This window comes from Zonotrichia albicollis, chromosome 1 (genome assembly GCF_047830755.1).
Source record: "Zonotrichia albicollis isolate bZonAlb1 chromosome 1, bZonAlb1.hap1, whole genome shotgun sequence".
Taxonomy (NCBI): domain Eukaryota; kingdom Metazoa; phylum Chordata; class Aves; order Passeriformes; family Passerellidae; genus Zonotrichia; species Zonotrichia albicollis.
The window spans coordinates 14,386,536-14,399,271 of record NC_133819.1 but is presented as its reverse complement, the minus strand read 5'-3'; the positions used below and the strand labels follow the sequence as shown (position 1 = coordinate 14,399,271).

General features: G+C 40.4%; 1 protein-coding gene across 3 annotated transcripts in view; it reads right to left on the bottom strand.

Annotated features, from left to right (window-relative positions):
* The window catches only part of NRP1 (neuropilin 1), a 114,757-nt gene that overhangs the window by 64,710 nt on the left and 37,311 nt on the right, over positions 1 to 12,736 (bottom strand). For all 3 annotated transcript variants that reach the window (XM_026796245.2, XM_026796250.2, XM_026796254.2), the window contains exon 4: positions 1,966 to 2,147. In XM_026796245.2, the coding sequence (XP_026652046.1) occupies positions 1,966 to 2,147 (182 nt within the window). The remainder of the gene's footprint in view (positions 1 to 1,965; positions 2,148 to 12,736) is intronic.

The window sequence follows — 12,736 nt, the reverse complement described above, 5'->3', positions numbered from 1 at the left end:
CTACAGAGATGAATGAGAAGAAAAGAGTAATGGGCAAAAATAGATTGTGTGCTGGAATGAAGCTCAGCCTTCAGCTCAGCATCACAGGACCTTGGGCTTGGGATCATTCTTCCCATACCTGGGAAATGATGAGCTAAGTTGTGAATATGCTAAACCAGATATACTTGTCTGGTGTGAGCAGCTGAGCTTCACCTTTCACCTGTGCAAAAGGGTGAACTGCTTTATTTGGCACAGATATTAAAATGCAAAACTGGTACAGCATATATGAATTTTTTTAGAAATTAAATAGGGCTGTGTTCCCACAGCAATGATAATTTGTATCCTTTGTGTACACATGGCATTTTCTAACATGGCATGGTGATAACTGTCCTGCCTTAATATACAGTTTATGTGGAATGAACTGGAGTTAAAGTTGCTCTGGGAGCCATAATTTTGCGTTTCCTGACTTCCATGTGTGTAAAATCACATTCATAATGCCATCTTAACATGGTAAATGTGCATCTTTGAGGCATGTAAATGACCACACAAGGAAATAAATACAATGTTCCTGTCAGAGTTCTGAATTGTCCTTACACTGTCAGGAAATAAATAAAACTTTTTCTTGAAAGGGTTCAGTTACTAAAATAGATTGTTTCACAGATCATTCTTTCACTTCCTCTTGTGTTTCAGCCTTGTTCTTCATGAAAGATGGTACTGCATATATAAGCACTGAGAAACGTCAGAACATATTTTCAAGAGTTTAAGCTCCAAAGGATATCAAAATAAATAGAGATATTTTTTCAGGAAAGCTTGGTGTCATTTGGATGCTGAATTCTTTCAGAAAATGTGACCCTGAAGGTCAGCAAAAGAATTTCTGGGAGTCAAGAGTGGATTTACAGACAGGGAAGATGGTGAACAAGAGGTCTGTGGCCCCAATTAGCACTGTGCAGAGCAGCAATGGCAATAGAAAAGAGGCTTCACTACTGTGTTTCTCCTCATTAACAGTACAGCTGCCACCAGGAGTGTGTGCTGAACACAGCTAAAAATCTGGCTCTGGTGTAGGTGCATAAAAGGGACTTGGACTGGTTCTGAAAATGGGGCACTGACTGGGAGTGGTGTGCATTGGAAATTTGAAGTTTTGAGCTGCTTCTGTGAATATGACCCTAAACATTGATGTTGAAGTCAATTTTCTTTCCTATAAAATGAATGTTATTGTCTTTTCATATATGATGAGTTTTGGTCCTGTATTCTCCAGGAATGGAATATATGAATTATTACTCTCCATCCAGCTGTAGAGAAGATGTATGCCGAAAAGAGTGACCTTACAGCCCTTCCAGCTATTGATTCAGGAAGAATGTTATAAAAGAGGGAGTGTCTCTCTGTCTGGTTAATCCTGCACTCTCTGTTTCTCTGTGCCCCATAAAACTAATTGTGCTCACTGGCACTAATTCCTGGCACGAGCACCCAGCAGGCCATGCCTCATCAGTGTGAGCTGCTTCTCTCCTTTACCTCCCAAACATGATTTGTGAAAGCAGCAGCAACATCATCTGCTGCCCACGTGTACTTGGGCCCTTTCGAGCCCACAGCCATCCCTTGGGAGCAGAGAGCAAAGCACTAACCAAAATAACCCAGGGACTCAGAAGGTTGAGGCAGTGCTGTTGAGGCAGTAACACTGTAAATCATACAGTAATTATTATTAAAAAAAAGGAAAGCAATAAAGTTAATGGTTTTAAGATGGTTGAAACAAACAGCTGACGAAAACTACCATATTTCATGCAGAGGAGTCAACCCTCAGATGCAGCTGACCCACTGGATTCATGATGATTTATACCCACTGAACACACACCCCATCTTGGAATGACTAGGGTAATAAGATTTTCTCTTTCAAGCATTTTCATGCATTTTCCCCATTCCAAAGAATTAAGGTGAACTTCCTGATGCAAGTAAAAATCACAATGAACAATGTAAAAATGAATAGTTTCTTACCTCTTTTGAAAACTTCATAACGGATAGAAAATCCTGCTCCATGTGTCTCATAGTCAGAAACAAATTTAATAAAAAGATATGGTCCTGTAGACACTACAGGAGGGGGAGCAATTTTTCCACAGTACTTTCCCCATAAGCGTCCTTCAGCATTATCTCCATCAATCACTTCAACATAATCATACCTGGTAGATAAATGGAAGGAAGAAACTTTTAACTTCCAGGAAAGAAGGAGACCTAATTAATTTAGAAACCATAACACAACATAGATAATCAAGAAAAATGCTAGCTTGCTTGGAAAATGCATTATGCTGAAAGATGTAAGCAAAATGAAATAATTAAAATGGACTACATTATGTCTGTAGACATCATCTGGCAACATGGAACTATTAGGAAGAATGGTGTCCATTATGCTTGCAGACAATGTCAGCTAAAGTAACCAATTAACAAAAAAAAAAAAAAGGAAATCTCACGAGCACAATTCTGTATTATTAAATTGTGTTCCTTTGTCTGTGTAGTGTTGTTATCAATACATAATGCATAGCATTCTTTTCAAACTGTGAAGTTCTGTTATGAATTCAAAAATGTCTTCTTGGCTGTAGCTCTTTATGAACAATGCTTTGATTTCCATATGCTGTCCTCCAAACATATGTCCACAGAATAATAAATAAATCCCTAAACATTAGATTTTGCTCAAAACTCCATAATGCTGCAGATCACTGGTAGAAAAATCTGTTCTTTTCCTTGTTATCTGGACAAACAGTTTGGAGCACATCACAAAATCCACAAGTCAGTCACAGCACTTGGCTTTTCTCAGTCAAAAATTGTTCCCATACAAATCACCTTTGCTTAGGTATTTGAATCAAGAAGTGCACGTTACCACATTCATATTTGTACAGCATGTGATTACTGGACAGACTGGGCTAAAAACTTCAGTGATGATTTACATCAAACCTAAGACTGTATAAGGAAAATCATGCAATAACCAAATAATGATTGGTAGTAAAAGTTTGCCTGTGAGCAACACTTTAGGGCTCCTCAGCCCTGTCACCAGAGATGTCAACGTGCAGTGTCTGCTCTGGCAGATTTGGTGTTCAAGGGCTGAGGAGAGCAAGCCCAGCAGGCTGGGGTGCTAAACCAGCCCAGGGAATACAAGAGAATGAAGGGAGGGAGAACTGCAGGTGCAGAGACAGGTCTGGTCTTAAGTTTTATTAGCAGATGATTTCATTGACCCCAGACAGGAAGGAGGATCAGACCCAATCTGCAGAAGCAGTTTTATCTTCTCCTAGAAAGTGGTGGCATTTGGAGCTTGGGTTGTGTCCTGTGACTCCTGCAGGCAGCAGCAAAAGGCTTTTCCCTGCTGCTGCCTCTGTGTCTCAGCCACGCTGCCCTTTCATTTAACAAGTTGCTGTTAGCCAGACAATCTCATTTACTTTTCATTATCTTACTACGACTGACATTAAAATGTTGCCATTAATTTGTTTAGACCTTTATATTCTACTGTTATGCTAACTGAAATGTTCCAACCATATTAATATACAAGGAAGAGCTAAAAATGACAGGACAATAAAGTGTGTCTGGCATTTTTAAAGAGATCAAAGGAAAAAAAATGTCTTCATGATGACCAATGTCATTTTTAACAACTCTGCTCCAAACCATCCAGGGCACATTACTTATGTTTACATGAAGTCCTGTGAGACAGCTGCAAAGATGATATCACTAGTTAAAGTGGACAGCTTAAGGCTCCTTAAATTAAAAATGACATTACCTCATCAGTTAAAATTGTGTGCCAGCTTTGGTGTATATCAAATAGAAAATAAAGCTGACACTGATGGAACTGTAAGCATTAACATATGTGAAATATTGTGCTAACTGCATTTCTTCTTATGTATTTGGTTTTTATAGAAGCAATTGCTCAGCTCACTAGCTTCACTGTCCCAGTGCAGATTGGTGGAAATACAAAGTGGAAATATGCATTTCTGAGATAATTTTATAGATACTTAAGTAGTCTGTACTTTTTAAAAATAGACTTCTGTTCTTTCTATGATGTCTTTATGTGTATAACAGGATATGAAAGTAAGGAGAAGAGCTGTAAAGACACTTCAGAATTGTTGGGGTTTTGTCTGGTTTGTTTTTTATTTTCCCTTCTCAAAAATATCTTTATAAATGCTAGCTCTAGGTTCCCTGCAAAACCTATTGAAAGTACTCAGGGATACATACTACTGATTTTTATATTTTAGGAAAAAAAGTATGCTGAAAATTTTTAACAAGACAACCTTTCTCCAAATAATCAGCTGCTTGTTAAAAAGAAAGAGTAACCCCATAAACCCACAGCATCTCAGTGACAGTCTTTGCTCCATTTACCCCATGGTGACATTATTTCACCATTTTCCCAGTCACCATTCCTTGCTCAAGCTTCAACAGTACACAAATTTTAAAATGGCATGAAAAAAAATTAAATAAAAATGCTAAGCAAATTGTACATTCTTTTTTGCTTCATATATAAAGGAGATAAAAATTCAAAAGGCTTGGATTTGGTGCTTTTATTCTGGTACACCTTAAAAATAAACAGTGTTATGTAGTCTCGCTATAGTCTTGCTTCCATATACAGCCAAAAAATAACTAACCTGTATGTACCAATTTTGCTATTATATGAAGTAAATTAGGCAAAAAAACCCATTTAAATTAAATTCTATCACTCTCCTAGTTTTCCTCCTTTATAGCAATAGCCTGCCCACACTTTCCATTGTCTGCTATAGTGACAGAATCGTAATTTATGGTGCTCTTCCTGGCTGCTGTGCAGTTGTAAATGACACAATTTGGCTACTAAAAGGCTTTCTTTTAATGGATTTTTGCAAGTTAGAGGTCATGCAGCCCCATGGAAGATTGGAGGATTTTTCAATTTTTTTCTTTCATTTTGAAAAATTACTGACAGACAGTGAAGAAGTTTAGCTGTGAGACAAAGGGTAAGAAGAACAATTTGGAAAGAGGAAGCTTTAGAGATCAGCCCCACAACCTTCATATTCTAATGATCATGTTTTACTTTTGGCAGCTAACAAATGGATTTGGATTCTCCCACACTGGTGGCAACATATGATATCTGGGCTGCAGTAAATGAGTATCTATATTATTTTCTTCTCAGAGAAATAAAATTACTCTGGATTTTACTAGTTTATACTTGGAAACCAACATCCTGCTGTCATTTTTGCACTTTTCAAAATCCTACCAGAGACCACAGCATATCACAAACAACTGGTCTTGTAAATAGGAGAAAGTACAGTCACAACTTGGAAATGGAGTTGCTGCCAAGGAAGCTCAGAAAGCAGCTTGCATGTCCCTCTGGACTTGGTAGCAGTTCTTTTCCATAAGTTTGTCAGAAGATGCTGTGCCAGGGATACAGTTGGCACGTTGGCATCCCTGTGAGAAGACTGAATGTGTCACCTCCGCAGCACCCAGACAGACTTGGCACCCAGCCCAGAATACTGAGTTTGCAAATTTGGGTTTCCCATTTGGCAATTCTTCACTCAGTTACTGCTGTCAATGGTGTGGCAAATATTTCTCGTAATTTTATAGTCCTTTAGGGCTTATGGCAGAGAGATGTAAATATAAACATGGTGCTAGCCACTGAGCGCAGTTTCGGGTGAAAGACTCGAGCATGAGTTCAGATGTGAAAACAGGAGATGCCTGCCCAGAAGGGAGGACAATCAGTGAATATGTTCATGGAGCCACTTTGCCATGATGGAAAAAACATTCCCTTTTTGCTTGCCTGGGTCTTTCCAGATATCCCATTTCTGTTTGCACCCTCTGTAGTGTGCAAGGCTTTTGGGTGGGAGACTGATGAACGGCCGTGCAAGAGCTCACACACGCTTTCTGCTCCTCCCAGCTGCTGCCTGGACAGGCCATACTAGTTAGCCCCAATTTTATGGTTTAGTAAAGCCATGTCTGGGAGACATTCCCAGTGCAAAGATAAGGGAATCTCAAATTCCTCTACAAAGTCTTTAAGGAATTGCAAAGAACTTCTTCTTTTTTGGAAAGTGTAAGTTATGATTTTAAGGAAAAGGCCAAACAATACCCATAAAATGAGCCCTGGGCAGTGAAAAACATAAAGAGCTGCAGAATTCAAATTTTTGTGAATTTTCTAGTACCAGTTTCTAGTAAATGACAACAGTGCTTACATAGGAGTTCAGTTCTGAACATGCTGGAGACCCTCAAATGCACCACTGCGTGTTGTACTGCAGAAAGTGAGGTGCAACTGCTGGAAAGCCCTGCCTGCTCCTGAAGCCAGCCATTCTGCCAAGCTACACTCTGCTTCTACACATTTGCTATTACCAGGGCAGTGACATCTCCTGCCTTTTTCCTTAAAAAATTCCTTCTCAAGAAATAGGCAGAACTCAGATGAAATCTAAATATCTGCCATTTAATTTTATGAAACAGTCAGTGAAATATATAAAACTATAATTTACATCCAAGTATACCATATTTTTCTGCAGCCTACTGTGATCTATATGGTTGTTATGAATACTTTGGCTATTCACCTGTTAGGATGAAAAAATTTCCCAAGTGTTTCTTTATGTTATCATTCTGATTCCACACCCAACCAAGCTGCTAAATTTCTCCCTGACGTGAATTATCCACCTTGGTCAGACTATCTTTGGTTCTGAAAATTTTCTTCTTAGTATGTATCTTTCTTTTGCCTTTATTTTATAAAGATTTTTTTTTTATTCCTCACAAGTCTCCACTTTAGTTGAACAGAAGGCATTGCAAGAAGAAATCTAAATAAAGAGCTTCAAGTTGTTCTGCACTGTGGCTTTGTGCCCCATTAGTTACTGAGGGTTAGAGGTGTGGGATTTACTGCAGTGCTTGTGGCACAAGGCAGTCTGTATCCCAGAGCTAAAAGCTTAAAAGCTGCAGGCACTTGAGGGACACCAACCTTAATCCCAGTTTATTAGCAACAAGAAAAAAGAAGTACATGCCATAAAAAAATAAAAAATTAGGCATAGCCCTGAATGGGCTGATTTTCTGCCTGTAACCTCGGCATCTGTTGCATTTCTCTTCATCTGAGCTTCCTCTGCGCAGCCTGAGCAGTCTCCAGGGCCTCCTGTAAGGTAACCCATCTCATGGGCACTGGGGAACTGACCCATTGTGTGAAGACACACCAGCCTTCCCTCTAGCTGGGACTGTCAGTGCAGGAGTCTGCACCAAGGGGATGTAATTCCTCACATGTGGGCCTCACAAGACACCTTGATGGAGGTGAAGGCAGCATGCAGCCCTCAGAGGATCCTGGGTGACTGCTGTGACCTCAACAAGGCTAAGCAGGGCACAAGGGTGGCAAGGAAACTGCAGGGCTTTTTCCTTTTTTAAGCCCCTTCCCAGTGTGCTGAGTGCCATGGGATCCTGCATGGCGTGTTCCTACCAGGCTGCTTGCTCTTGTCACACACTGCAATCTTCTCAATGGAGAGTTCCTTCTCCATCTTTACAAATCATCTCTTGGTGTGGGTATGTCTTTGCCTTCCTTCCGTCCTTCCTTCCTTCCTTCCTTCCGCCACTTCCTTCCTTCCTTCCTTCCTTCCTTCCTTCCTTCCTTCCTTCCTTCCTTCCTTCCTTCCTTCCTTCCTTCCTTCCTTCCTTCCTTCCTTCCTTCCTTCCTTCCTTCCTTCCTTCCTTCCTTCCTTCCTTCCTTCCTTCCTTCCTTCCTTCCGCCACTTCCTTCCTTCCTTCCTTCCTTCCGCCACTTCCTTCCGCCACTTCCTTCCGCCACTTCCTTCCTTCCTTCCTTCCTTCCGCCACTTCCTTCCTTCCTTCCTTCCTTCCGCCACTTCCTTCCGCCACTTCCTTCCTTCCTTCCTTCCTTCCTTCCTTCCTTCCTTCCTTCCTTCCTTCCTTCCTTCCTTCCTTCCTTCCTTCCTTCCTTCCTTCCTTCCTTCCTTCCTTCCTTCCTTCCTTCCTTCCTTCCTTCCTTCCTTCCTTCCTTCCTTCCTTCCTTCCTTCCTTCCTTCCTTCCTTCCTTCCTTCCTTCCTTCCTTCCGCCACTTCCTTCCTTCCTTCCTTCCTTCCTTCCTTCCTTCCTTCCTTCCTTCCTTCCTTCCTTCCTTCCTTCCTTCCGCCACTTCCTTCCTTCCTTCCGCCACTTCCTTCCGCCACTTCCTTCCGCCACTTCCTTCCGCCACTTCCTTCCGCCACTTCCTTCCGCCACTTCCTTCCTTCCGCCACTTCCTTCCTTCCTTCCTTCCTTCCTTCCGCCACTTCCTTCCTTCCGCCACTTCCTTCCTTCCTTCCTTCCTTCCTTCCTTCCGCCACTTCCTTCCTTCCTTCCTTCCTTCCTTCCTTCCTTCCTTCCTTCCTTCCTTCCTTCCTTCCTTCCTTCCTTCCTTCCTTCCTTCCTTCCTTCCTTCCTTCCTTCCTTCCTTCCTTCCTTCCTTCCTTCCGCCACTTCCTTCCTTCCGCCACTTCCTTCCTTCCGCCACTTCCTTCCTTCCTTCCTTCCTTCCTTCCTTCCTTCCTTCCTTCCTTCCTTCCTTCCCCTCCTTCCCCTCCTTCCCCTCCTTCCTTCCTTCCTTCCTTCCTTCCTTCCTTCCTTCCTTCCTTCCTTCCTTCCTTCCTTCCTTCCTTCCTTCCTTCCTTCCTTCCTTCCTTCCTTCCTTCCTTCCTTCCTTCCTTCCTTCCTTCCTTCCTTCCTTCCTTCCGCCACTTCCTTCCTTCCTTCCTTCCTTCCTTCCTTCCTTCCTTCCTTCCTTCCTTCCTTCCTTCCTTCCTTCCTTCCTTCCTTCCCCTCCTTCCCCTCCTTCCCCTCCTTCCCTTTCTCACTTTTTTCTCCAAGTCTATTAAAATGCCCAGCTGATATTCCTCCAAGGATGGACATGCACACAGTTGAATTAGGATGACCCAGGTAGCGCAAGCTCCATGAGAAGGGAAGGTGGGAGTCAGTGCCCATGGCAGGAGCTTTTAAACTGGTTTTGCCTGTAGTGGATTCATAGTGCAGATGCAGCCCCCTGAGGGAGACAGCAGATCATCTAAATCCCAGAGCTCTTTAAAGTGCTGGATATTTAAATGCACAATTTGCAATTGATTAATGATTCGTAATGTACCGTCAGTTTGGGGGGCCTTTGTTTCCACTGGTCTTTTGTGAGCTGGTGTTTTTATGGTGTTCACCCAGGGCCAAAATTCACTGGAGTTATTCATACAAAGGTCCTGTCAGCCTAAGAGATTTCTGGGAATAAGGCCATTGGGATTTGGCCACTGTTCAGTAATTTACTAATGCCATTAACTGATGGTGGGTCTCCATTAAGAATGAACTACTGAGGGTCTATTTTAGTGCAACACAATGCCATAGTGAAAAAGAGAAAAGATGTAACAAAGACATCAATGAAGATCTACAGTTACCCATTGCAACAGTTAAATTCCAACTAATGTTAGCAGCAGTCTTGTTATTACACTGGTTTCTAGAATAATTGAATGCATTGGGATTTGCACTTTCGTTTAAAATTAAGCTTTTAATTCTCTGCTGAACAAAAGAATCTGAAATGCCTCATATCTTAACCAATAACATTTCAAACCCCAGAAGTAACAAAAACAATCATTACTATTTTAAAATCTGAGTATCCTTCACCTTATCACATACTCCTTGCATTTTGGCTCACGTTTTTTGAGTACCTGGGACTGGCAGAACTGAAGATCTGAACCAAATAAGCAAGATTGTATCTGCACTTCTATCTGTACAGCTCCACTGAGAACAATGGCCAGATCTTTATCTGCTGCAAATGAGATTAGGCCCTTTATACCAATGGATCTAAGTTGGTTTACACTGACATATGGTTAAAGAGGGTGCAAGTGGTGACAGAATATTTTACCTTGTGTTTACTTGGTTCTATTCTATTAATATCAAATGAAATCTGGAAAATTCTTCAACAGAAATGAGAACACCAGGATTCACTTTTGGAATGCATGTAACATTGTCACGCAGAAAACCAAGAAGAACCAGAGGTTATGGATTGGGTTTTGAAATTTTAGCATTACAATCTCCTAAGGGAAGTAAAAGCAAAATTCATCTGCTAAGGTCTTCAGCACATCTATTTGCAAAAACCATTTCACCAGTGAAAGGACTTGATCTTGAAGTTACAGTAAATTCCACTGCTTTCACTGCTTGCCACATACTGTAATAAATTATAATATAATGATCCCAGTATATAAAAATGAAAACCTCTTCTGGGAAGAAACATTCAATTTTAAACTTCTTCAGTGAAAAACTTCAGTTCATAACTTTCTGGCAAAGAAAAATGGTATCTTTTCACGGAAAAGGTTTCTGTCTGTCAAATAAGACAAATTTACAAATGCTTGACTTCCACTTTAAGTGGGGGAAAAAGAAACACTTAGCAGTTTAAAGACTTCTGAGAGGAAGGAGCTTTCTAGTGTCAAACTGGTGAAGTTTAGTATTTATAGGAATTTCACATGCCTCTAATTACTCTAAACTCAGTTCCCAAGTAAAATATGCCATCTGGAAGATATTAGAGTCATTTACAACTTGTTCACTTCCCTATTTCACTGCAAAATCTTACCTCTTGCCAACTTTCCAGTGTTCTTCACAAAATGAAATGCAGTCTAATTTTTACTGGTTGTTTAATAGTTACTTTATCTATGTTGAGACAGCTAAGGGTTTTAGAGACTGGAAAAATAGTTACATTTTTTAAAAACTAACTTTCTTATTACTCACTGTACCTCAAGCTTTTCATGTGGATGTTTCAAGTGTGAGGGTTATGCCTAGGCTTAGTTTAGCATTTAGCCACTAATTTGACATGGTTATATTTGGAAAGATATCCTAGGTGATAAGAGAAAGAAGAAAGATGGCACAAACAGCCATCATGCATAAGAATAGGCTCTTTAAAGAAAAAAAAAAATCAAAAAACTCGACTATATGGTTTTGTTTTTGTTTCTATGACCTCCCAAGAGATGCCCATCAATCAGAAAACTTCTTGTTAGTACAGCAACTTCATCCAAGTATGCCAATCTGTTTATAAGTGAAGCTTTGCAACATTCCTCTGAGGTAAAGTTGTCATTCTCATTTTACATATGTGGAGACAGGAGAGAGAGACCGAGTGCCAGCAGTCTTACAGGAATTTTGCAAACAGCAAGGAACGAAGCTGAGATAGCCATATACTGTGTTTTGAGCATAAGAGCCCAGTCTAGCTTCTCCCAAAATAATGGAAAGATTCCTAGTGGCTTCTGTGGATTTCAAATAAAGCTTCTTAACAGAGGCTTGAAACTTGGAAGTTTTCCTAAGCTATAGAATGACTGGAAGAAGGGGCTGCAAAGTCTCACACAGAATCACAAATACATTTCTGTAGGAGAACTAGACTAAATAACTTGCATACAGAGACTCATGCATATATACACACTCGCACTCACTGTACACCTCTATATCCATCAAACATTGTTTTCATGGGCCTAACAAGTTTAATGATTTGTGGTTGGATTAGTGCTCTGTGCATGTACTGCTGAATTCACTAAAAAGCCTGCCTAATTGTTAAGTTAGAGAGGCCTTGGGTTTGCTTCCTCGAATGCCGAAAGAACAGAGAAAGAGCTGTATCAAATGGAGATCAGAATCGGTTGTGACTCATTTTTCTTTCCATGAAAGGAGAAAAGAAATGCTTTAAAGTTATGGCAACCTTATAACACTCCATTTGGGAGTTTGAACCACTGATTAATTTGTAATTATCCTTTGGGGAATCTATGTAGTATATTAATCACAACCTTAGGAACTCTACTTTTAAAAGTATAAGGTAGATGTTAGCCTTTCACGAAACTGTGAAAGTTCAGAACATAAAATAAGTTCCACGCTTTGGAAACTCAGATATTTGTCCCTTGTGGGCTGTCTACAACCTCTCTGACCAATACCTGTAATTAATGAAACTAAAAGAGGGTAAAGGAGAAAGGAAATTACAGACATACATATCAGCTTTAAATCAGAAGTTATAGCAATTCTCTTCCATAGCAACCATGTCCTGAAGCTCTGTAAATACAGTAAAATGACGGGCATTTTCATTTACTTCCAGTTAGGAACTACATAAGGGAATATTAAGGATGCAGTTTTAGGCACTTGGAGTTCCATATTTCTCAGTGTTGTTCCTTTTGTTGTGATTTCTGCATCACATGCCCTGTGGGCAGACTTTGGGCCAAGTGGAAAATCCACTGTGGGGTTAGTGTCTTCACATACTTAGTCTGTGGTGATATAAATGACTGCTGTGGGTCTTCCTTGCCTGAAAGGGTGACACATGTAAATGATTGGATTGATTTTTTTGCTGAGACTGTGTCTCAAACCTGTATATAGCCACACGATTAGGCATATGTACAAACAAGTGGAGTTATTGGAAAATGTCCAGCTTTGCATTTGAAACTTTTTGGCTTGTCAGTGTTTCATCATGTGCATGTATTAGAGTTTTTCCTGTGGATTTTTACTGGGGAAAGGAGGGTCAGACTCTCTTGAGCTATCACTGAAGAAAAACAGAGTTTGAACTACATAAAGGAGATACAAACTTCCAAACTTTTTTCTGTATTGAAAACAGAGTCCTTAAGTGTGTGAGATACGTGGCATTATTAGGTAAACATTCTCATAATGCTGAGAAGATCTTTGGCAGACTATTGTAACATCTAGATGAAAACCATCCCCATACTCCTTTCTAATAATACGAACTTGGGAAGGCAAAGTGCCTGGCCATAACATCTAGGAGTGCTCTCTGGCACAGGAGGCACACAAAGCTGAATAAGAAACATTTGTAGTTCA